The sequence below is a fragment of the Aphelocoma coerulescens genome, chromosome 15, assembly GCF_041296385.1.
Source record: "Aphelocoma coerulescens isolate FSJ_1873_10779 chromosome 15, UR_Acoe_1.0, whole genome shotgun sequence".
Lineage (NCBI taxonomy): Eukaryota > Metazoa > Chordata > Aves > Passeriformes > Corvidae > Aphelocoma > Aphelocoma coerulescens.
In genome coordinates this window covers 8,121,797-8,146,818 of record NC_091029.1, presented here as the reverse complement: position 1 = coordinate 8,146,818, position 25,022 = coordinate 8,121,797, and the positions used below count along the sequence as shown (strand labels likewise).

The 25,022-nt window shown below is 38.9% G+C and overlaps 1 protein-coding gene across 2 annotated transcripts; it reads left to right on the top strand.

The window, feature by feature from the left end:
- Positions 1-442: 442 nt before the first annotated feature.
- CDC45 (cell division cycle 45) lies at positions 443-22,653 on the top strand. Of its 2 annotated transcripts, none has more exons than XM_069030772.1 (19): positions 443-531; positions 1,798-1,857; positions 2,156-2,248; positions 2,697-2,834; positions 3,416-3,559; positions 4,483-4,538; positions 5,134-5,182; positions 5,788-5,849; positions 6,206-6,256; positions 7,034-7,153; positions 7,549-7,680; positions 8,049-8,147; positions 8,396-8,557; positions 8,749-8,887; positions 9,269-9,352; positions 9,821-9,939; positions 10,340-10,416; positions 11,030-11,096; positions 22,578-22,653. In XM_069030772.1, the coding sequence occupies exons 1-18, from the start codon at positions 481-483 to the stop codon at positions 11,092-11,094; spliced, it is 1,701 nt and encodes a 566-aa protein (XP_068886873.1). In that variant the 5' UTR covers positions 443-480; the 3' UTR covers positions 11,095-11,096; positions 22,578-22,653. The 2 variants fall into 2 exon arrangements, with proteins under 2 accessions (XP_068886873.1, XP_068886872.1); XM_069030771.1 differs by lacking the exon at positions 22,578-22,653 and adding an exon at positions 11,748-12,698.
- Positions 22,654-25,022: the final 2,369 nt, after the last annotated feature.

Below are 25,022 nucleotides of genomic sequence, written 5' to 3'. Positions count from 1 at the left end.
GTGCCGCTCGGCGCCGGCCTCTCGCGCGGCCATTGCGGGTGAGGGCAGAACGCGAGCCCTCGAGCCCTCCGAGGCGAGCATTTCCGGGAGCCCCTTCTACCCGCTTGGCTCCTCTTCGGTCACCGGGTGCTGACGCGGCCCTGCTGCCTCTTCGCCGGGCTCGCGTTAGTGGCAGAGTAAACACTTCGCCCGCAGCCAAGATGGCGGACGCGGCGACAAGACCCGGGAGGCTGCTTCCGGCCGGGGCCCTCCTGGGATTGGCCGGCAGCGCGCATCGTCACCGCCTTCTCCCCAGCCCATTGGCGAAATCCCGGAAAGGGGTTGGGCGGCTCGCGCAGGGGAGCTGAGGTGGACGCGTTCCTATTGGCCAGCGTTCCGTGAGGCGCGGACCAATGGGACACGGCGCTGCTTTGGCGCCCAGTTTGAGCGGGGGTGGCCCGTGGCTGCTGCCCGTTCCCGCCGCGCGCGCCCGTTCCCGCCATGTTCGTCTCCGACTGCCGCCGGGATTTCTACGACCTGATCGTCACCCAGGTGCGGGCAGCGGGCCGTGACCGGGGACGGGAGTGGCACCCCAAGCGCCCCGGTGGCGAGCGGAGCGGCCTACTCTCAAGGCTCTCTCCCCTCAAGGCTCTCTCCCCTCAGGGCTCTCTCCCCTCAGGGCTGCCGCTGTTCTCGCCGCCTCACGGCGCAGGGTTGGTGCGGGGCGTCCCCGGCTCTGCTGGCGGTGGCTGAGGCCCTCCGGTGCTCTGGGGCGGTGGCGGCCTCGCTCCGGGGGCTGCGGGGCGGGGGTCGGCCGCGGGGAGCACCGGGCAGACGGCCGCGCTGAGGGCAGCGGGCCCGGCAGTCACCCGGGTCGTAAAAATCCCTTTCCCGGGTGTTTTTCCCCTTCTCTACCCATGGGAACCTGAGACAAAGCAGCGTCAGCGCGGTGAGGTCTCGCCAGGGATTTAATTTACAGTTCACCTCCTTCCTCACAAGTGATTTTGTGTGTTCTGGATCTCATGCTTAACCATGACATCTCTGAACTACTTTTTAAAATATCTTTCCAACCCTTTCGGTGTTACTTGCCCAGACGCTAAATACTGTTTTCTGCCATCTTTAATGTTTTTCTTGCAGTGTTTCTTGTGGCACGTCTCTCTGCTACTTTTATTTTTAACCCAGGTTTGCTTAACTCCGTTCACAGTGGATGTGTACACTGAGGCGGTGAAGCTTTTGTTGGACGGTCTTTTGTGATTTCTACCAGTGAAATGATATGGATTGTGCAAATGAAAGTATTTATCTTAATTTCTCCAGCTGTGAGAAAATCTCAAAACACCCTCCCTCCCAGAAAAAAAACAACACTCTCACGAAACAAACAAAAAAATCCCCATACCAGCCAACCTTGATTTAGGCAAAAGAATTTATTTCCTGCTTTGCCTTGCTTTTGATTTTGCTACAGATTTTCTGTTGCAGATCTGTGCTGCAAACGAATGCTATTCTAGAAACAATGAAAATAATTGTAGGGCTTGACTAGTTGTGAAACTTAAAAAGTATGTGAGGTTCAGAGGAGTCTGAGTAGTTACATCTCCCTAAAGCAGCTGACATCTTTTGGGTATGTGGAGCTGCTTATTTTTAATATTGTACCCAAACTGGTTAATTTTGGATGCAGTGTCCATTCAGAAGCAATCCCGTTTTATGCTTATGATAATCTCTATCTGAATTTCTGCTGTCTCAGTGTTCTATACATTTCATGTACCAGCACACTCTGTTTGGCACCTATAAAAATATATTAATGCTATTATTTTGTTGTTTTTGCAGCGTGTTCTTCTTCTTGTTGCTTCAGATGTTGATGCATTATGTGCCTGTAAAATACTCCAAGTAAGTCTTGGTTCATTATCATTGCAAGCTGAACGGATTAGAAATATGTATGCCCTGGGATCCTATAAATGGGTTTGAACTGGGGAAAGGGGGGAGGTTTAATCTGCTTTTGTAATGTTCATTGCCATGAGTTATGGCACTGAAATCTGGTGAGTCATACTCTCAGAGTTCGTGTAGATTTGTCGTTTTGGATGTCTTTATTTGAAAGATTTTTATGGAATTGAAGCATAGCGTGGTGTAGCGTTGCAGGAGAAGCTGTTTCCCCTCCCCTTTGCTAACAGCTGTTGCTTCCTTGCAGGCTTTGTTTCAGTGTGACCATGTGCAATATACACTCGTGCCAGTGTCTGGGTGGCAAGAACTTGAAACTGCCTTTCTCGAGCATAAAGATCAGGTGAAAAAATACTGGAAAATTTTTAAGCTGCAGCTCATCTTTTGTAAAGATAAACTTCTTCCCTTCCCCAATTTAAAATATCAGCACTTAAGCTCATGATTATTAGTGGTTACTTCAAAACTGTGGTTGCATTTTAACATGCTAGTAATAAACTTGTCAAGTTTTTAACATGACCTTGAACGAATGTGCTGTAACGTTGATAGAGTCAAATTAAGTTTGCACACGTTTTGAGATACAAAGGTGGTGATATTGGATGTCCAACATCCCTGAATTGTATGTTTTGCCTTAAAAATTTTTTTCTGTCTCAGGGACATCAAATATCAGAAAGTAAATACAAGTTTTGGCAATGATGAGTGCTTTGGAGGTTTTGTAAATATGTTTTCAGTTTTCCATGTTTCCTGGCAATTTAAGTAACACTCTGCTTCTTTTTTTCTGCTTTTGTTTGCAGTTCAAGTATTTTGTTCTTATTAATTGTGGTGCCAATGTTGACCTCCTGGAAATCTTGCAGCCTGAAGAAGATACTCTTTTTTTTGTATGTGACAGTCACAGACCAATCAATGTAGTGAATGTTTACAATGACACACAGGTAAAAGCTTTTCTTTCATGATAAAAACCTCCCCACAGTGTGGTGGTGAGCAGTGTAGTGCTTTTCTGTTTGCAAGACATTAGAGCATTAGCTTGTAGGTCAGAAAGCAGCATTAGTAAGTAAATATTTGCAGTAGTAATGTACATGATCAGAAAAAATCCTTTTTCCAGTAGTAAAATTTCTAATGTTAGCAATGTGGTAGTTGTCAGTGGTAAGCACCTGTTAATCTTGTTGCTATAAATCAAATCGCCATAAATCAGAGGATAAACATCCTCCAGAATGTAACATGTATTATCTCTCAGCATCTAGGAACACACAGAATTTGAAGTATTAAGCACAAATTATTTGATTTTAACAAGCATTAAAATGATAATTATTTCAGTAATGCTGTAACAAAGGAATATGGATTTTTACTCTTATTGTCTATAAATCACTATGGTATTTGTACTAAAAACCAGTATTTTTTTATGTCAGGAATCAATCACAGCCTAAATGAATTTTTAGTTTCTTTTACTAAGTAAGAGTCCATTTTGCTCACTATATAAGATACTTACTCTAAAACACAGTTTTCTTCTTGCTAGATTAAGCTGTTAGTCAAGCAAGATGATGATCTCGATGTTCCTGCTTATGATGACATCTTCAGAGATGAAGAGGATGAAGAAGAGGACTCAGAGAATGAAAGTGATGGCTCAGAACCCTTAGAGAAGCGCAGACGTTTTGAAGAGGTTTGTTTCACTGCTGTGTTGTGAAAGGAAGAAAAATAACTGCTATTACATAGATTTTACATCATAATAATATTTAACTTTAAAATTGTGTTCCATTAGATCACAAATCCAAGTATACAATTTAAAAATAATCTACTACAACAGGTACAGTTTCACATAAAAAAAAATTTATCTGAACTACACAGAAATATTTTCTCCAAATAAAAAAATGTTTTGAACTTGCTTATGCATAATTCTTTGTATAATCAGTGAACTCAAGAGATCTATCTCCTAATATGTGCTGTGGACTTGGCAGTCTAGCAATAGAACTTGTTTAGATATTAGATATGAACTCCTAAAAGAAAAGTGAGAAGGTACAAGCTCACAAACAGTTTAACAATGCATTTTGTCTGTGCTTGTAGCAGTAAACTAACAAAAGTATATTAAGTGTACACAGGAAATTAAATTTGCCATGTTACTTGCAGCGTATTTTCTATTTATATTATAGAAGCAAGCAGAGGAATGAGACCAGCAACATTAAGGGGCAACTAAATACAAAGACATCCTTAGATTTAATATATATTTCATGTTATCTACCCATTAACACTGTATGTTTTTTTACTACTAATGTAAGAAAGGCACTATCTTAGCAAAAGAAGATACCAAATTCAAAGGAAAATTGCAAATACACAAAAACTTTTCTCAAATCTATTAAATATTTCACAAAGATCTTATGTGTGTTCCTTGGAAATATTGTTGGTAATACTTTTCTCATTAGACGTTGTTAATGGCAATATTCTTTTTTTCTTTTTTTTTTTTAAATAAAGCTTTAAAACAAAAATTTTAATTACATTTTTAAAATTAAGTTTTAATTGAGGTATTTGAATGCTAATCTATTAGAATATTTTTTATAGCTTTTTAACATGCTGTAAATTAATTTACAGGAGGTAATAGAGAGGACAATGAAAAGGCGACAAAGGCGAGAATGGGAAGCACGCAGGTGTGTAAATAGATGTTTCATGTGTTGCTTCTATCTTTTTCTTTCATTCTTCGATTAAAATTGTGTTAAGTATACAAACACAAGATACTAAGCTGTGACTTGCAAGATGCTTTAGTTGTAATTTTTTTTACAAAAGCTAGAGAAAGCGGAGAGAGATACTTAGTACACAAAAAAGTGTTTAAATGGAGGAAATTGTAAACAGTAATTTAAAATTTGAGTACCAATAGGTGGATTGGCTCACTTCAAATAGCTGTAATATTCTTACCTGTCTTGGGGTGAAATTTGTGCTTATGTTTTCTACTTTTACAATCCCACTGTAGTCAATAGGAATGAGCAGAAACAAATCCGATAAAATGGGATTTGAGGAATAATGCTGTAAAAAATGTTTGCCTTTTGCTTTATGAGTACATTTCATTGTGGCTTCCATGTTGTTACTAAAGACTAATTGCTTTGCAGATAATTCCTAACCCGAGTTTAATATTTTTAATTGCTAAATGGAATTTAAGTATTAATCACCATTTCTGGCTTATATTTTTCATTGGATCCAATGACCAGTTCAGCATTTAGTCAAAAGTGGTTTTTTTCTCCATTTTAGACAAGAAATTCTTTTTGATTACGAGCAATATGAATACCATGGGACCTCAGTAAGTATAAACTCTGTTTGTCATAAAACTTCAAGGGGAGAATGTAAAGGTAATTGGACAATATCCAATGTTATAATTACAATTATATAATTACCTAACAATACTATTCAATATGATAATATTATTACATCTTGCTACTTTTGTATCTTATTGTTATATATGTAAGCTACATTATATATATACAAGTAGTTTAACTTAGTTTAATGTTTTATGGGTTTTTTTAGATCTTTACAAGGGTATCTATCATTTACAAAATACTGTCTCAAAGACTTGAGCATGTAGGGAGGTTGTTTGTCTTTCAAAGTGTCAGGCTATCCTAAACATAGCACTTAGGACATCAAACTGTTCCTTCTGTCATTTGGCCTCTCTGATTATATTTTATTAAGTGTTTGCTTTATATATAATGCAGATTTACAGAGCTCTCTAGAATATTTTTCTTTCTACTTAGTATCTTAGGAAGCAGCTGGCAGATTGTCAGACTCCAGTGTGATTTCTAGAGCTTTAATAACACGTGCTAGTACTTGGCAGATTTAACTGTTCTATTTGTTTAGTGAACTGTGTCTTGTGCTCATTTATCCTGTCTCTTTTGCTTCTCCCTCTTGTAGTCTGCGATGGTGATGTTTGATCTGGCATGGATAATGTCTAAGGACTTGAATGACATGTTGTGGTAGGTTTCTATCATCGTTTTTGTAGAGATTGGAAGCTTAAACCTGTCGGGCAAGATTTCCCAAAATTACTTGGTTTCAGTATGAGATTCCAGTTTCTTTTGTACTTGTCTTCAACTAGAGGATGCATCTGTGTAAATTAATTAAAAGGAAAAAGGGAGAATGGTACTATGTGTGTATGTCTGCAAAAAAGGGAATAATATAGATAACTTTGTTATTAACTTCCATGTACTGCTAGTAAACAATATTTCTGATTCGTTGTTACATACTTAGAGGATTAAATATAATACACTCGATTGGAATATTTGTGGGTTTAACCTTTTTTTTCTATTTCTTTTTTTTCCAAAAAAAATTTTAGGTGGGCTATTGTTGGCCTAACAGATCAATGGGTCCAAGATAAAATCACTCAGTAAGAAAGTTGTTTTTTTTTTAATTTATCTTTTTTATTATTATTCTTCCTTATTTATTTGTCTATCTTTTAAAATTTTGGTTTTGGGAGTAACTAACAGCAATTAGTAGAGATCAGGAAGGGTATAATAAGGGTATTATTATAACAGATGTAATTAATTAACAGTGATATTAAATATATTAACGCCTGAATGTGATCTGTTGCCTTCCAAAAATAAGAATATATATCTCTTAAAAATTACTTTCTATTATTTAGAATTTTTAAGCTAACTTTGTTTTTCACAAAATTATAAATCAATCACCTCTGATCTGGGAAGAAATGGTGTTTAATAGTAATTTACCTAAGCATGAACTTGATACAGCTTTATTAATGGAAAAATTTGTATATTCTGCATCCTCCAGCTGCCTTTACAGTTTTAATGAACAAGTTTCAGATATTTTTCCTCTTTTTTTGTTATTTCCTACTAGATATGATCAGAATTCTAGTGTTACATGTGTCGACTTTAATTCTGGTGTTCTATTGTTACTAATACATGGACTTTTTTAAAGAGATAAATGTAATAAGTAACTGATTTCATTGGTCAGTCTGTTGGTTTTTGTTGTAATTGCATGGGTGTATAGATGAATATTGAAAAAATATTATTTAACAAGTTGGGGGGTTTAAAAATGTATCTACAGTTTTCATGCTGCTGATTTTAGGAAGCAGTTTTGTGTTCTTGTTATCAAGAACAAAAGTTCCCAGGCAGAAAGTGAAGTGACAAACTTGTTTTTGTTTCAGAATGAAATATGTGACTGACATTGGGGTCCTGCAGCGCCACGTGTCTCGCCACAACCACCGCAACGAGGATGAAGAGAATTCTCTGTCCATTGACTGCATGAGAATTGCATTTGAATATGAGTATCCTTAAAGAAGGTCTGGGGAAAATGCACACTACCCCTCTCTGGTGAACCCCTCTGGAGTTTTTATCGAGGGGAAAAAAAATCCCAGCACCATCTCTGCTGAGAATGGAAATAAAATAAAGGGAAATCTGAATGTTTGTTGTGCATGAATCCCTCTTTCAGCAACTTGTGGAGCTTCAGTTCAGCTTAACCTTTCAGAACTGGTTACTGCTCTGTACTGTACTGAGGTCAGTGTTGCTCCTCTTGTGTTATATCACCTGAGCTTCTCACTGCATCTTCTGCAGCACAGACATGCAATGTGTAAGGGCAGCTGAATACTTACCTGCTTGTTGTGGAGTTTGTAGGGTCAGAGGATATTTGTGCTTGCAGTTATTTGCCATAACTCCTGTTCAGCCTGCGCCTGGCACTGTATCAGCACTGGTCTCTCTACGAAAGTCTCTGTAACACCTCATACACCTCTGCTAGCCTTAAGCTTTGGTCTGTACAAGGGCAGAAGAGGCTCCAGGAGTTTTTGGCAGACATGGGGTGAGTTATAAAAATCTGGATCATTTTTTTCAATGACTTACAGAAAAATATAGCTTGCAAGTAGTCAAGCTGTTGGTTTTTAAATATGGTTGTGGGGCTCTGAATAGGTGGCAGTGTCTCTGAGTTACACAGCTTGTGTATTGGTTTACAAGGAACACTTGCTGTATGCCTTTAGGGATGGCAGATCAGTAAAGTAACCTCTGCTTCCTCACATCCACTTTTCAATGACTGAAAAAACAAATGCATGCAAGTTTAGTCAGACTTAACCTTACTAAATTATCTAATAATTTTAAAAGTCCTATGAGAAAAAGGCAAAATACCTGTTTCCTCTGGCATACCGTCAGTTAATTTTTTCCTTCTGTTCTTAGTTTGCCTTTAAAGCAAGTGAAACAGAAATTTAATTCCATGGACATATCTTTGAAAGAAAATCTTCGGGAGATGATTGAAGAATCTGCAAACAAATTTGGGTAAATTGTTTTAAATACAAAGGCTTTATCTCAAAGTACTTTTCAATTAAGTTCAAATATTTTTGTATTAAGAAGATCTAATATGTTCTTTTAAAAAATATGGTTCTTAGATTGACAAAGTAACACTAGACTTGTTGCAAATGTTAGGATAAGGCTTTTCTTCATGTTCTTTAGATTAACATAGTCAGGAGACAACTGGTCAATGTTGATAATGTTGATGAACTTTCCTGGTTTATTTCATTTTGCAGAATGAAAGATTTACGAGTTCAGACCTTCAGCATTCACTTTGGCTTTAAGAACAAGTTCTCAGCAAGTGACATAGTTTATGCAACAACTTCTCTCATGGAGAATATAGAGAAAGAGGGGCCTGAAACAACTAATTTCATTAAGGCTTTGGACAGTCTCTCCAGGTACTGAAACATGCCTCTTAAGTATTTTGCAACTTTATTTAGGGAAATGTATTGGGATTATGGATCTAAAATATGAATTGTTGCTTCATAAGCTATTGAAGAAAAAAAATCAAAACATCTCTGTGAATAACGTTCATGTGAAAAACTTTATTTTAATAAGAAAGTGTCTATTTTTATTCTTTTTGTTGCAGGGGTAACCTGGACAAGCTGCACCAAGGACTGGACCTAGCCAAAAAGCAGTTACGTGCCATTCAGCAGACAGTGGCCAGCTGTATTTGCACCAACCTTGTCATTTCTCAGGGGCCCTTTCTCTACTGTGCCCTCATGGAGGTCAGAATTCTGTGTTTGGCTTCTCATTTGACTCTCCTTTTTGACTGTATCATCCTTGAATAACAGTTTCCCTAACTGCTTGGCACAGTAAGAACTACTCCGTAAGAAAGAACCTACTTCTCTGTACTGTGCTGTCTGCCCTCTGATGGGTCAATATCGACATTGCTCTGAACTTCCCTAAGGCAGAATCAGCCCTCACAAATGGGAGAGGGCTTCACTGCAAAGCTGGGTGAGCTCAAACTCCTATATTGTAATGGTTCTTATTAGTGTTCTTTGAGCCACCCAAAGCTTCTGGACTTGTCAGTAGATAATAAAATTAAGTTATTAATTAAGTGTAAGAATCATCTTGGATTGTAATTGAAATAATTCTTCTTTTCCTAGGGCACACCAGATGTGAAACTGTTTTCCAAACCAGTGTCTCTGTGCCTGCTTAGTAAATACTTACTGAAATCGTTTGTTTGCTCTGTAAGTAAATCAAAAGCTTTTGACTCACAACCTTCTGGCTGGTGTAGTACTTATTGTTCTGTCAGATACTTGCAGCTGATTATTAAAAGCATTATATGAAACTATTAATATTTTTCTGCTGATTGATTGGATTATTTTAGCATATTTGTGAATGTTGCTCTAGGGAAGATACCTATTTGGGACACTTCATAGCACTGAGTTTTCATTACTAAGATAATTACAATCTAAACACTTGTGTAATTTTGTAAGTTTTGAGGGAGTACATCACTGAAATTTCTACTAGTCCTTAAAGTGACTTTTACTGTAAGGAAGAAGTGTATTAAGAGATCCTGTAAAGAAACCACCTTCTGTTGAACTGTGGAATAGCTGTATCCTTAGGTGGCTATTTGTAATACTTATCTCACATGGAGAACTGATATTAAATTGCTTTCTGAGTCTTGTGTAACAAAGAGGCTTTCTGACTTCCAGACAAAAAACAAGCGTTGCAAGCTGCTGCCCCTGGTCATGGCTGCACCCATGGATGTTCAACAGGGAACTGTGATCATGGTGGGGATTCCTCCAGAGACAGAAAGCTCGGACAAAAAGAAGTAAGCATAACGTTTACAAGCAAATATATCTTTCCTGTACTTATTTAACACTGATTATGTTGACTTGAATTGTATCCTTCTCAAAAACACACCTTTTGCATACAGTGTGCATGAGATACTTCAAGAGAAGATACAGATCTTCAAGACCTTCCTTACAAGGCTTTTTCTTTTCCTTCCTTCTTAAAAGAGGGAAATATTTCACTATATGGCCCATTACTTCACTTCCAAAAGCCGCCAATGTAAATAATCTTGCACATGAATAAGTGAGGTGCGTGTTGAATACACCTGGAAAAACATCTGGGAGCCATTTCCACCTCTCAGCCAGGAAAAAGTTCCATGCTTCTACCTTAGCAAACATCCTTTCCTGTGACGCTTATTTGTATTTCTACTTCTGCCTCAGCTTTTTTGGAAGAGCCTTCGAGAAGGCTGCGGAGAGCACCAACTCCCGGACGCTGCACAACCACTTCGAGATGTCGAGTGAGTAGCGCTGCCCGCTCCGGGGCCCGCAGGGGGCGGTGCTGGCGCGGCTCCTTCGTGCGGGTCTGTGCTGCAAACGCAGCCCACGGGAGGGCTCGGCCTGCGCTCAAAGCGCTGCCCCTCGCTGCACAAACCAAACACTACGCGGCTTTTCTTTTCGAGGCAGTCTGCATTTTGCGTGCAGTAGCGGTTTTCACATTTGCAACTTCACTTTACAGTCCGTGATGTTATGTGCGAAGGCTGAAAATTTAGCAGCCAAACCAAGCATGGCATTGATGAGACACTTAGTGAAATCAGCCCAACTTGCACATGCTTTAAAAAGAGACAGGCTTCTTTAACAATATATATTTATCTATGCATGTTGAACATACAAAGAAATATTCTTAGATTTAAGAAGTGCCTGCTATATTGTGTAGTGAGCACCTAGAAATTAGTTTGCTAAGATCTAAGCACAAAATAAACAATCTCTTCTGCATTTTGTCCAAATAGCTTCTCCTTTTTAAAGTCGAGTAAGAATATAAATTGGTATACTCAGGCTTATTGTTCTTCAAGTGTGACATCTGGTATATCTTTCAGTTATTTGCATCCTGTAATAAAATATTTCCTATTTTAGTAATTGAATTGAAAACAGAAGATCGGAGCAAATTTCTGGATGCACTCATTTCTCTCTTGTCCTAAAGGTAAGACACTGTAAGGATTAATCTAAACATTATTACAAATCAAGTAGCCTGCTACTATCTGTAGAATATTTTTTTAAAATGTGGCAACCTTTAGTGAAAATATAAATTGAAGCTAGGAGTTTCTTACAAAGACAATTGTTTTCGTTTGGAGGAGGAGGAGGCAGACAATGTACAAACGAAATTTTTTCCTTCTTAAGAGATTTAAGTTTTGTCATCCATGAGGTTCTCGTTCATTGTTCTTAACTTTTTGTGGCTTTTTAACTTAGGGTGGAAAAGGAGCATATGTTTGTGTTGTGAGAGAAATGGCAATATTAGCCAATTGTAGCTGACACTCTGACATTTCATTCTGATGGCTTGAGATCAGGATGGAATTTTGGCCACAGCAGTGCCACTGGCTTTGACATTAATGCAGAATTTGCATTTTTCTTTCACAGTGTTGGGGTTGTAGCCTATGTTGCTGTGTAGTTTTTGCCTGGAGCAGAGATGGGGATATAAGACTTTATTTGTAGTTGTGACAAGTAGCTTCACACTAGTTCAAAGCTGCTTCTTAGACAGCAGAGTCATGCATGGCTTACAAGATTTCTGTGTCCGTTTGTTTCTTTCTTTACACTCTGACTACTGATTGTTTTGTCTTCTACTCTTGTTATGCAGTGGTGCCTTTTGGCTCCTTGTGCTGGAAGCTGAGGATGAGACCCTCTGAAATTATTTCGGATGTTCCAAAGTTCATGGTGCTGCAGTTTTGGTGTGTCTTAGGTACTGGTACAGGCCTGGACCGGTGTTTCTATGCCTTTTGGGAGGTCAAAAGGATTTTGATCTCAGCACAGAGATACTGAACACTTCATTTTCTAAACATCCCACCCTTGTAATGGCAAAAGCTGTCACCTGGTATTTGTATATTGGATTTCTATTTATCAGACCTGCTTTTATTAGTAGACTATGCTCTTGTGATGTTCAGTTGTTGACCCATAACAAAAAATAGGTTTTGAAGTTCCATATTTATATTGCCATTCAAATGTGCTTTTAAAATTGTCTTGAATGCTTTTTATTTTTTTTGAACAAACTATTTGAAACTCTCCTTGAAGTTCTAGAATATTGAAACTGTTTTTTAGTATTGTCAGGTTGAAGTCTTGTAGTTTAATTGAAAGACTTGTTTTGTGAGAGGAATTTTAAGATTTTAGGGTTTTTAAAATCCAAATACTGAGTAACTGCCAAATACCAAATGAAAAATCTGGGGAATGCCAGTGTTAATAAAGCCTTTTTAGTCATGCATTGTGATACTGTATTGTCACTTGTAGCTTGACTCTGGGAATAGTTTTCCTGGAAGGAGGCTGAAATACTATGATAATTCTGTGTAGACTGTAGCACTATAAATATTGACAGAGTAGCTTATCCTGTTCCATAACAGCTTTCATTTTACTTTGGTCATATGAAATGGGTTGTTGGCTTTACCCTGCTGTGCATTGGTGAGTGTGTATATGTGTACATGTGGAATGCTCTTCTACTTGAAGTGTTTGCTTGAATTCACTGTGACTTCAGTGTTTTCATGTATTATAATGAATAGGTAGTTTATGTATTATTACATCATTCTTTGTACATATTTTAATACAGATTAATTTAATATTAAATGTGATTTAAAAGTAGCCAATAGAAACCTAATTAAACTATTTTTTATTCAAACAAAAGCTGGTTTGAGTTTTTAAAGAATTTTTTATATGTTGTCATCTTATCTGAATAAAATCCCTGTGCCAAGCTGGGATGGCCAAAAAATTGTGGTTCCTTAGATAAAGCAGTGCTTTATCAATTTTGGTTTTGCATGCTTACTAGGTAGTACTGGCAATAAATGATATTGCCCCTTACCAGCACACTTTGGGTTTTACACAGCATACAGTAGTTCTATCACTTTTCTGAAGTGCCTTACTGGGCTTTAGATCTCTGGAAATGGAAACACAGAAGCTTCTGCTGTCTTTTGAACAGGCCAATTAATATGTAAAAGGTAGGAGTCTCTGCCAATAGATAAAAAAATTTGCATGTCAGCATTTTACAATGCATGCAATAGAATCCAATGCTCCTTATGTAGTTTATTTTAGGCTCTAGAATTTGTAGATTAATATGTTAATACTACCTGGAGCATAATTGTATGAGGAAATTGTGGAGCAGTTTCATTCAGCAGCAGTAACTTGGTGGTTTGAGTGGCTCACTGAAATTTGTGGAGGTTGGGTAAACCCCATGGTCACTTGCCATCTCTGCCTGAAGAGAGAATTATGCTTTTGACTGATTATCCCAAACAGAAATTATGGCTTTAATGAGTCATTTTAAAATAAATAGAGCACTGAGAAATCAACTAAGCCTCTTAAATGTACAGTTATATTCCACCTAGCCATCTCTGAATGCAAATAGAAACATTCCCTAAGGATTATACTGAAGCTGCAGTAACTCTTCCAACATGTTGGCTTGCTGTAATAGTAGCCTCCTAATCAGGTCTTTAAATATTTCTGCTGCTGCTAATCTGAGAACAATAGCAGTATGAAACAAATCCTTTAAAATGTTTTAGGTTTTTCTAACAAAATAAAATGATGAAAAACCTTAAATACCAAAGTACTGAAGCAACTGAACAAGCTGATTTATACCATTCCTGCTCAGTAATTCATGGTTGTTTTCTTTATGGGGTGATAAATTTACACATAATTGAAATTGCACAGTAAAGACCTGATTTGATTGGAATTGAAGTGAATTCCTTTCCACAAAAGAATTGTGGTGACTTAGTAGACTTGTACTTACCAATGTCAAGGTTGCATAGTGGGTAAGAATTAATTCTTACCTCCTTTCCTATTTCTCTTTAGGAGGAAAAAAAAAAATAGAAGAAAATTCAAGAATGTTACAGTTTCCTTGTATGAAAGACCTACACGGCTTGTGCCGGTTTGATTGTGGCAGTAACAGCCACAGGGGGAGGCCAGTGGGCTTTGGTCAGTGGCTTGGCCTCTCTAATGTCAGAAGCAGGTGCTAGGGAAGGGTAGAGAAACAAAGCAGTTGCCTATGGTGCTTCCTTCCAGATACAAACAAGTGCTGTCCCAGTGCTTGTGCTCAAGGACATCCTGAGCCAGGTGTGGTTTCTGTGTGTTTGGTCACTGTCAGTCATTATCTGGGAATCTGGATTCACTTCCTCACAGATCCTTGCAAAATTCTTGCCTGTGCAGTATCTTTTGGTGAGTAGATCTGCAGCCTGGCTAGATATTGTATGAAAAACTACAACTCTATGGAATAGTCTAATAGTGCTGATTGTTCTTATTAATGGAAGTTAAAATCTCTTCAGTGATTTCTAAGCAAATTATTTTGCAAATATTCATTATTTTTACTTGCTATCATAAAACTTTTTATTATAAAGGACAGAAAATATTCCTGGGTTGAATATTTGGAGATATAAGCAGGTTTTGCCTTGATCTACAGGAGTATATATGTTTATCATCAGACTGTCTTTTATGCTTTGGTACTTAGATGAAAATGTAGTTGATACTACAACAATAGGAGCTCTACTTCATGAGCCATATCAAATTTAGCTACAGTATCTGCTGTTTCTTCCCACTACTCCCTGTGACTACTCTCTTAGAGCCTACTGCTCTGCATTTATGGCAGAAGCAATAAATCAGAGCTATTTCAGAATCTGATGTTTTTAGCTGCACTATCAGCAATTCAAGTTCATATTGGTAGATAGCAATCATCACTTCTAAACCTGACAGGATCTGAGAGAGCCATTGCAGTCTTAAAATGTTGAATTGCAGGAGAGCTGTTTGATTGTTTAGTTAAATCCCATGTACTCTAGAGAGCTCAGGTAGGAAAAGTACCTTAGAATTGACATGTTTGACATCTTTTATGCTTCAGTTTCACTTTTTCTGCTCCTGTTTTCAGGACAACTTTTCCAATGCTAACCTGTCCAGAAATACAAGAGAAATAAAACTTTACATCACTCTAATCACTAGTCTGGAGTACCCCAGTCATAAGGTCCAGAAGAGGAAGTTTTAAAATCAGTCTCTTTTGTACAGGAGTTCTTTGAGGATGGTTTTGTTGGGTTGAATTGGCCTCTCAGGGTGTGCTAACTTGTAAAGAGGGGAGTAGTACAGAGCAGTATTTATTAAAAGGGAAATGGAGTAATCACAACTGAGGAGGAATCAAAACGTAAAACACCAGGACTGTTCTCACGGCAATAAACTATCATTTGTTGATTTTATGTGTACATCTGTCAGTCAATGGTTTTGATTCCCTCATAGAAGGAATATTCTTGAAAACATTCCTCTGAAAGTTCCTTTGTGAATAAGTCTGCCTTGAGGGAAAGAAAGCAGTGAAATGTTTGTTTCTTTAAATGGAAAAATTGAAATCCCTCTTGGCGCTTGTGTACCATTGTTGGCTTCAAGGTGGTACTAAAAGTTCCCTTGGAGCAGATTCAAGAACTGAAAAAAAAGCTGCCCAGGGTGGAGCTCAAAAATGCCACCTTTATGTACAAGCATTTGGGTTGTAAACACTTAGCAGGAAATACTGCAGAACATTCACTAGGGAAAGAAATTTATGTGAGCTTTTTATTTCAGACTGGACTCTCATTCTGTTAAAGCATTTGAGGTTTGATTTTTGTCATTCAGAAGGTGGCAGAATTAGAGAAGCAACGCAAAGGTCAGACGTTGAAAATAGGCAAGAGATCCTTTACTTCATGGTGCCTGAACTCATGACATCCCTGGGTCTGACAGAGCAGAGAATATGGGTTTCCCAGTCACTGCTGCTGTGTGATAGAATAATTTTGACTTCCTCTGCCCCCTCAAGGCAATTGTGGCTGCTGGGTTTTTATCCTGGCATATGTTACCTTGACTTGCTGTCTGCTCCTGTGGTTTGTAGCTGGGCAATACACTGTGATCTCAATAACGAGAGACAAAGACTTGTCTGGTAATTTGATATCACAACAAGCATTTAGCAGAGTTGCTGATGCATCCTATTCTCAAGGAGCTGAAGGCTCCTAAGTCATTCTTAAATCAGAATTAGAATCAATCCTGTAGGAATCGATGGGCAAGCCTAATCATACCTCATGAACTAAACTAAGGTAAAATGTATACACAAGCTGTATCACAACATAGTTCCTTCCTGTGCTGGATCTAGGTTTATTTTATTAAGAGATCTGGGGATTTTTTTTATTCCCTGGTTCAACATCATCCTTCTCTGAAGTCTTTGCCACTTGCTTAAGAACTGTAGATGACTTCTCTGGGTATTCCTTCATGTTAATGGCTAGGTTGCCTGTGTTAGACAAGTACCATGACATTCTGGGTCATTTGTTTTCTTTTCAAAACCAGTTTTAATTGAGATGATTCCTTTCTGGCCCTTGCAAAAGAGATAGTACTCCCTTACAACAAAAGGGTGCTGTCTTTTTAACTGGATGTAGCACTTAGAGTCACCTCTTCTCATTGCTGCATCTTGTCTGTGTTTCCAGTCCTCGTGGTGTTGGTGTCTCTTTCCACTGTTTAGCTCAGTGGAATTTACTTTCATTTAATCATTCATTTGCAGCATGTCAGTGGAAAATCGGAGGTACCTGCCATTGAATTGGAAAGAATTCACAGGGACAGTCAGCTCTTAGTATGTTTTTATTTGCTGAAAGAAGTCACCAAAGGGCTCCTGAAATAAATATGCCATTAATAATGATCTACTGTCTGATCTGAAAGTCTAACTGGATCAGTAGCCTAGAAGGAAGGGGCATGTAAAATGGTCAGTATAGTAATTCAGGACTCAAATAGGCAGAATACAGCATGCACTGGATCAAGCATGCTCTGAGGTCTGAGATGACCTTCTTGGACCCCGGCTACGTTCCTCTTCTGAGACACATGCTCTGACCAAAATGTCCCCTCCTTATTGTACAGGATGACATTCATCTTTAAAAAAATGAGCATTATAATTTTTTTCCTGAGGCTGCTGTGCTTCCTTCAGGGAAGTTTCTTTTAACTGGAAGTGGCTTTGTTACATCATATGGAAGCTGTTAAAATTAATACATTAAAATTAAAAAAAAAAAAAAAAAAGGAGATGCTCTCCCAACAGTTCTGGGCTTTTCCAGTGGTAACTGCCAAGTGCAAAGAAACTCAGAAGAGCCTTCGGCAATGTCCAGTTAATCCCTTGTGTGGGGCAGACTGTCTAGGAGCTTTTTTTTACAGGATCTCAAGTTTGAAAAACTGTTGCCCTACAATGGAAACAAGATCTCAACAGCTGCAGAACTTGTGCTGTAATATGATTCTGCAACCTGATACTTTAGCTGAGAACTGTGGTGTTTCATGGTGCAGTTTGGTATGTGCCACACTGCTCAAATAATTGCCTTCTAAACAGAGCCAGAGGTTGTTTAGTGTTTAATTTACACTGTCCATGTTTGCCTCAATTACACAGTCATTGCTTACTAGGTTAAATCAATATCCAGTTTTCAGATATATCCAGATTATAGACAAAATCGAATTTTGTCTATAATTGAGAGTTCAGGTGACTATCTAGCACCAGACCAGATCACTACCCAACACTGATTGTGGTATTTTCCTTGGGAAGTTTAAGATGTTATCTGTCATCTCAAGCATTACTTTCTCACTTGCCAAAATCTTCATGGTTGAGAACATTTTCTACTTGAAAAATACAAAACCTGGTAGGCTCTTCATTATTTATAGCTCTTGTCAGTAAAATGCATTACCCTGCAGGGTTAATGGCTCTGCAAGTGTGTGCTATCAGAACAGCACTATTTCTGGACTGTGTAAAAGTTACATTTTGAAAAACTAAGCACAATCCTTTAAAGGCCTGTATGCACATATTGTAAAGCACTCATGGAATTTCCCAGACATGTCTGTTCTAGGAAGGGAAATATTGTCCCCCTAAAACATTGTAAGGAAAAGCCAAACCATCCTGCAGTTTTTCCCTCTCTGCCTGCCTGTTTTCTCTCCTTGTGAGATTTTTCTGCTGCTGTGTTATCTGCCTCTAATGTTAAGCTAAACTGCCTCCCATTCTTCCTACCAAAGGGCTGAATCTCCCTCCCGTGTTTAGGTTTCTTTATCCTGTTATTGGGCTGCAGTTTGTTCACACCCACAAAAACAGCATACATGGGTGTTGGATTTGGTTACCTGCTTTGCAAATCCACTGTGTGCTGTTTCATGAACACGAAGAAGGGGAAGAGTATTGTTGTTTCAGCTGGTTCCACTTGCTGTGTAGCCATGTAAGTAGATTAGCTGATATCAGTGTTAAGGACAGAGTAGTTAAAACAATAACTTAATGAACGTATCCTTTTTATGAGACTTTTTCCTTGCAAAAGCTACTGAATTCTGACTCATTTTTCTGACTCATATGGAATTGCTGGCTCCTGTTGTAGAATATCCCCTTAGCAAAGTCCCTGAGCATAGCACACTGTCAAAGGGACAGAGCTTTCCAACTGTTGCATACAAAACTGAGAAGGGGGACTGAAAAGGACTGAAAATGACAGGGTGAAGTGCAAAAATAGGAAATAAAGAACTAAGAGGAAAAGAGAGACTGAGTAAAAATAGAGAGGGCAAGCAGTAAATCTGGTGTGCCTTTCTAGCTCAGGAAGGTGTCTTGGAATCTGTATTTCAGGGCACCCACTGGGTGGTCACCAGAGCTCTTTGAGTGTGTGAAATGAAATGGAAAACAATAGCTCAGCAGCAATTGCTTTTTTCCCTCTGATGAGGTGTTCCTTGAATTGCCAGCACGACTCCTGCTTGATTTAGCAGTGAATACAGCCAGGCATTTCCTGAAACGACAGCACTACATGGCACTATTAGAAATGCTAAGTGAAAGGTTCTTCTGTGAATAATGAGGGAAGAGGAATAGGATATGGGAGTGTGTCCCACTAAACTGTCTGTGTAACAAAAGGGGGAATGAAATGTAGCACAGCTGCATGGGGGTCATCTACCCGTTCTGAAAACCCTCATCTCATTCCACAAAGAGGTGATAGGAGCCAACAAGATCTGTTTGGAAGAGGTGTGCCTTTTTGGAGTGGTTAGAAGCTGAAGCCAGCATGGTTTGTCTTAATAACTTGTCTTCTTTTTTTTTTAAACTCATATTATCTAATAAACTCTCAGCCCTCTTAATTCTTCATGGGGAATTTTTGCCAGTAAATGTAGATATTGTTTGTGTTCTGGGCCGATACTCCATTCTGACAAGTCTCCATGTATGTATGTATCTGTTTACTCATCTGTTCCATTATCTCCAAAAACCCAATAAATGATTCCTTTTTAGAAAGGGAACCTTGTCTGAGCCTTTCAAAGATACAAATACAGTGCATGGCTCCAAGAGTACTGCACTGACTTGGCAGAAACTATTTAAGAATCACTGCTACTCCTCCTCCTCCCTGATTACAGCCCTTAGGAAAAAAAATGTGATGACCCCTCATTTTTTTGTTATTCAGCACATTTTTGTGGTCTTTTCTTTCATTAAACTTTGTATTTCCTCTTTGCCTCACCTTCTTAGGTGCACCTTCTTAGAGAGCACCTCATTCAAATGGACAGGGAGACCCAAAAGGACATTACTGTGACAGGTTAATTAGTTATTAGCTAAGCAATATCTAGTCTCATCTCATGCCTTTATATTTAGTAACTTGTGCTGGTTTTTATCCGGTGTCCAATCACTCATATTAGTTCTATCCTTTTGTTTTTAGAACAAAAAAACTTGTACATTGCTGAGATCAGTTTTAAACCCTCCCACTGTCCAGGGCGTTCACCGCCTTACCTACATACATGTTATATGTACTATTTTCTAGTCTGTTAAAAAAGTCCTTTCCTATTGTACTTTCAACTTGGGTACAGTCTGAAAAAAAGTTAACTGCAGTTCCACATTTACATTTTAAGATAATTGAGCTCTTTAGTTTTTGCTTCTGCCCTGGATATGTTCATTTCCGTTTCCAGGCTCTCATTCCTGTTAACTGTTTATCAGTGTACAGTGTCTGTGCCTTCTCTGTCACCTCAGACACTCAGTTTGGTGCCTACAGCAGGGTGGGGTCTTACCCGACTTTGCTCATTGTGAAGCACTATCATTACGGCTTTCCTTTTTCTCCCTCTGAGTTAAGACTCTTCTGTTTGATTCAGAGTTACTTGCAAGGTCGCAAAGTGAAGTTCCACAGCAGTTTAAGTGCTCCTGCATCCTGCCTGCCCATTTTATGAGGGCAGGACAGACTTAAGACATTTTGGTTCAGGAGAAGGATTGCAGTTTGCCCTTTCCTTTGCAAACTAAATTCCTGTGTAGCAACAGGTACTAAAACTGAAATTCTCAATTTCATATTGTGACATGACTCAGACTTCAGTAACTCTATCAAGGGGAAAAAACTCCCTCTTACAATTTAGCGCCCCCTCCTACCCTGCCTTTGAAGTGGGCTTGTTTTCTACACACCAGTGGAGTTCAACACTTTCACTGCAATCTGCCAGAGGCCATTTCTGCAAGGCTGTGAATACATTTTGCAGACAGAAAGCAAAAAAATCTACAACCTTGTGAGAGAGGCAGGAGAAAAAATGGATTGCTCTTCTTACCATCTATGATCAGCCTTTGGGACAGATGTCAGTAATGGCTTCAGAGTGTGAAATGAGCCCATACAGCATCCAGGTATGAAGTCAGGATTGCTGTACTGAACTAAAAGTACAGGTTCTAAAGAATGTAATCAGCTCTGCAGGAATCTGGGCAGGATGCCATGGATAATAGCGTTCCTTTTAGGAGGGACACTATAATGATGGTATGGATGTCTTAAATAGTTGTAGTCATTAATAACCCCAGGTAGACAAGAAGCCTCTTTTAATATTATTCAAACAACAGCATTTTAGCCCTAGAATCTTAGAATGATACTGGCTTCTGGGAATATCCACTATCTGTAGTTGCAGAATAACTGCTTTAATGATGCCTTTGTTTAGTTTCTTCCTAACCCACCCAATGGAACTCCCTCTTTCTCCAAACTGCTGCTCAATCCACATTGTTACAGTAGACAAAGATTACATTCATGGGGAAACTAGTTCCATATGTCTGAAAAGGGACATTAATGTGTCTTATACCTTTCTGAAAAATAGAAACTCCTCTTCCATGGCACAAGCTGTGGGAGTTAAGATTTTATAAAACTGGCAGGTATTTGTGTGCATAGATATTCTCAACTGGACAAGAGAAGAAAATCAGGAGAAAACGAGACAGTCTAAAAATAACGTAAGGGTTCAACATAATGGAATTCAAGTAGATGTTCAATTTTTAAAAACTTGCCTTGCATGTCAACATTTTGAAATGTCAACGGTATAACAAAAATAAAGTAGATGTAAACAGTGAAATGTATTATGTTGCTTGGATCTTGGCAGTCACTTCCAATGAAATAATAGCAGGAAATTATAGAGGAAAAAAATGGTGAAATCATTCTGTATTCATTGGGTATTCATGTGAGTCTTCTGTGTTGAGATAACACTTGGGTTTATTTGTATTATAGAATGAAAGATTGCTGTTATAACTGGAAACTGTTAAAGGTTTTGTAGCTCAGGCTAAAGGTTATCCAGGCTGCTGCAGCAGATATCCTAATTCTAACAAAAGGTATACAGTAAGGACAGAACATTATAACTGGACGAGTAATCTAAAAATATACATAGTGCAAGAATTCTGCCGTGCTAGGCACTTGTTAGAGCTGATAAGAATTGGTGATTGTTGTTTTTTGCCCCAATCCTTCAAATATGTGAAGGTATATTGAAACTGAATCATACCATTTTGAGATTTCACATATGTTCTTGTCAAGCGGTGCGTATTTTTCTTTCCTGAGTGATCTTTTGTGCCCAAGCCTAAATTCTCTTAAGGTTTAACCTTCTGTGGAAGTGTTCTGATAACAAGCACAGTTAATGCTAATGAGTTATGTATGAGTGTAACAGAGGGGAATCGATTCAGCTCTGAATGTGTTTGAAAGTGGGAACGGAGCCCAGAGGTACCCACATATGGTTAGATTAATTGTCATAGTACCTGGCATGGCATTAAGAGGAATGTCACTCAGAGCTCTGTCAGCTAACCTGCTTGGTTGAAACTTTAGGAACATACACAGCTGAAACCCAAAATGCATTTAACATGGCAAACTATTTTTGCTACCAGGTTAAAATTGTTGTTGTAGGATCTGGTTTTGTGCAGCTCCTAGCTTTTAGAGCATTTGTTCAGCCAAAGAAAATCTTCTGGTTGTCTCAAAAAACCCCAAAATGTTCCACAGCCAGCACAGCTGGTGATAGAAGGTGTAAGACCTAAAATGTGCACGTGTAACTTACCTCCTTGCAGGATGTAGCCAGCAATGACAGAGGCACAGGATGATACAACTGGCACAGAGTTCACAGCTTGCTCACTGGACCAGAGTCACTTTTGAGAGGGTTATCTTTTGTTTGCCTGGAAAAATCAGCTATTTTAAACATTTACTTTTGTTCTTCACTGTAAATAAACATGAACAGGCTTTGTCTCATTTGTTTTGTTTGTGTACACCAGAGCACCTCCCTGGGCCATGCAAACTCTCTGCCTGGCTGGTGCAGCCTGGAGGATCCACCAGAAGGGAACATCCCTGGATTTGGAGCTGAGGTGTAGTAAGGAATGGATTCCACTGCTATTGCTATACATAATAGCACTGGGGCACTTCATCATGCCTAAACTAAGGCTATTTTTTCCAAAAGAAAGAGTAACTTGTGTAGATGACAAATCAACTGGGCTTCAGGAACACACTGTACCTGCTATGAATACCCTACCAGCTGCTGCCAGGGCTTTAGTCAATTTGAGTGGCTTTTGCCATTCAAGGAGGATCAGAGTAAAAGATGCAGCTTATTTTATTTTCTGCCTGGTTTTCTAGATGGTCAAAGTCCTTCTGTACTGTTCTGTACTGGGTATTGGAGGTGGTCTTGTCATTTACTCTCCATTATTAATGTAATGAGATTTTTGTGCCTTGTTGAAAAAGCTGTGGCTTGTGGAGTGAGGTGTTTTCATTTTTTTTTCCTTTTGTAGCCTGAGACCAAAACAGCTGGATAGTAGTTTCAAGGCTCATTCTCCTTTTGCTTTAATCAGTGCTGTATGTACAGTTCCCCATGCTGTATGATTCCATTGTTCTCAAATAAAAAAGCTAAAGCCAGTAGTTCAGTTAATGCACCAATTAATTCTAGTCAGGATGGTTGACATCCAGACTCATTCATATATTCATTTTCCTGTATCACTTTTAAAACAGGCTCTGATGCTGATGAGTATTTTCACATTTTAAGTGGTAAAGTTTGTGTGATATGATCCCTCATCACCCTGAGTTTATTTGGGTAGGGCAATCAGCAACCCAAACTTACAGGTGCCAGTTTCAGAGAGGCAAAGCCCTCGCAAAGCTCTCGCTCAGGGCAATAGATGAGTGGCCAGGGTGCTGCTGGGCTCAAGCATGATGAGAAGACTGGCAAGAGCCCCGGGTAGATACCTTCAGCACAACACTTGTTTCCATGCTGAGTCCTACTACTCCCTACCTTTCTCTGTCTAATTTTGGGTTGAATCCACATGGTGAGCTTTGGAAGGAGGGGGAAGCTCAGTGTTGTAAACAAAATCCCCAAATGCCACAGACAAAGGACGCTGTTAAATTGACTCATGATGTCTCAATCTGTGTTTAAGAAAAAGAAAAGGTGAAGGAAGTCTTGTGTATCCAAGCAACTGTAAAGCCTTCACTGTTGCCGTGGGAGGTTTTATCAGTGACGCAGTGGTTGAAATTCTCGTTTTCTTCTAACTGAGGGTTCTAGTAGGTAAAAGGGGGTTTCTAGACAGAGAGCCTACTGCTGCAGAGAGTCAGCAAGGAACAGTCTGGAGCAGTCACACATGCACAGACAAACAAAGGTCTGATCAAAGTAAGAATGACAGAAGTCAGTCACGTCCAAAATAGAAATATAAGACCCTCTTGAGGCTTTGCTTTTGGAATGATTTGTCTTATCACAATCAGGCTACAAGTAAAGCAAATGCAGTATTTGACCTGAAAAGAGAACTCACCTGCTCTCTCCCAGTTAATCTAATACAGCAGGAATATTTGTTATGTTTTACCAAGCAGATTTATAAAAGCAAATCCTCAAATACATGTACTTAATTAATGATTTTCTTCTTCGGTGCACACACAAAAAGGGATGCATTGTGGTACCATCTGATGCTGAATACTGCATTAATATATGGTTGAATATATGCATGAATTTGGCACTTACATGTGGCATATGGCTCCTGACAGGCAGGATTATCTTCTAGCATTACAGATATATGGATGAGTTGGAGGATACCTGCATATGGAGTTTGAAAGATGGCCAAGGAGAAAGAAAAATTCCTTGCATAATATTTGATCAGAGAATAGCTTTTAAATAAAAATCTGAAGTTACACTGCTTTCTCACTTCAAGAGTAAAATGTTTTCATATGTTCCAAAGAGCAGATGCCCAACAAACATCTCTGGACAGGAAAAGGAAATATTTCCTTAAACATCCTGCAGCAAACGTGACTGATTGAGCTTCCTTTTCCCTTTGCCTGGTGCATTTCCCTTCTTTGCACAGACAGGATCTAACCAGATTTGCAGGGTATGAACTGCAGGTTACTTCCAAATTCATAACTATGAAATGGTTCGTTTAGCAGGACAAAGGCCAAGCCGACAGACACCCTTTTTCCAGCTCAGCATGTGCATAGCAATGGGAGGGTGGCAAGGAGCTTTTGTTAATCTCAACCGAGCTGGCAAGAATGCTGCAAAATGAAGGCTTTGAAGATGTTTTTTCTTAATTTTTAAAGCAACAGTTTGTTAGAACAAAGCTTGAAAATCTTGCAAAAAAAACAGTCTGCAAAATATTGAATGTCCTCCCTGGCAGTCATATAACTTAGGCAGATTTCTCCACTAGCAATTAGTCTGTACAGTTCACTATACCAGTCTTTATTGGTTTTGGGGGGTTTTT

Excerpts from the sequence above, each read along its gene's own strand:
- CDC45 (XM_069030772.1), top strand. The coding sequence starts at position 481 with ATGTTCGTCTCCGACTGCCGCCGGGATTTCTACGACCTGATCGTCACC. Across the intron at positions 1,858-2,155 it reads GTGCCTGTAAAATACTCCAA|GCTTTGTTTCAGTGTGACCA; the intron begins GTAAGTCTTGGT and ends GCTTCCTTGCAG. Across the intron at positions 4,539-5,133 it reads CGAGAATGGGAAGCACGCAG|ACAAGAAATTCTTTTTGATT; the intron begins GTGTGTAAATAG and ends TCTCCATTTTAG.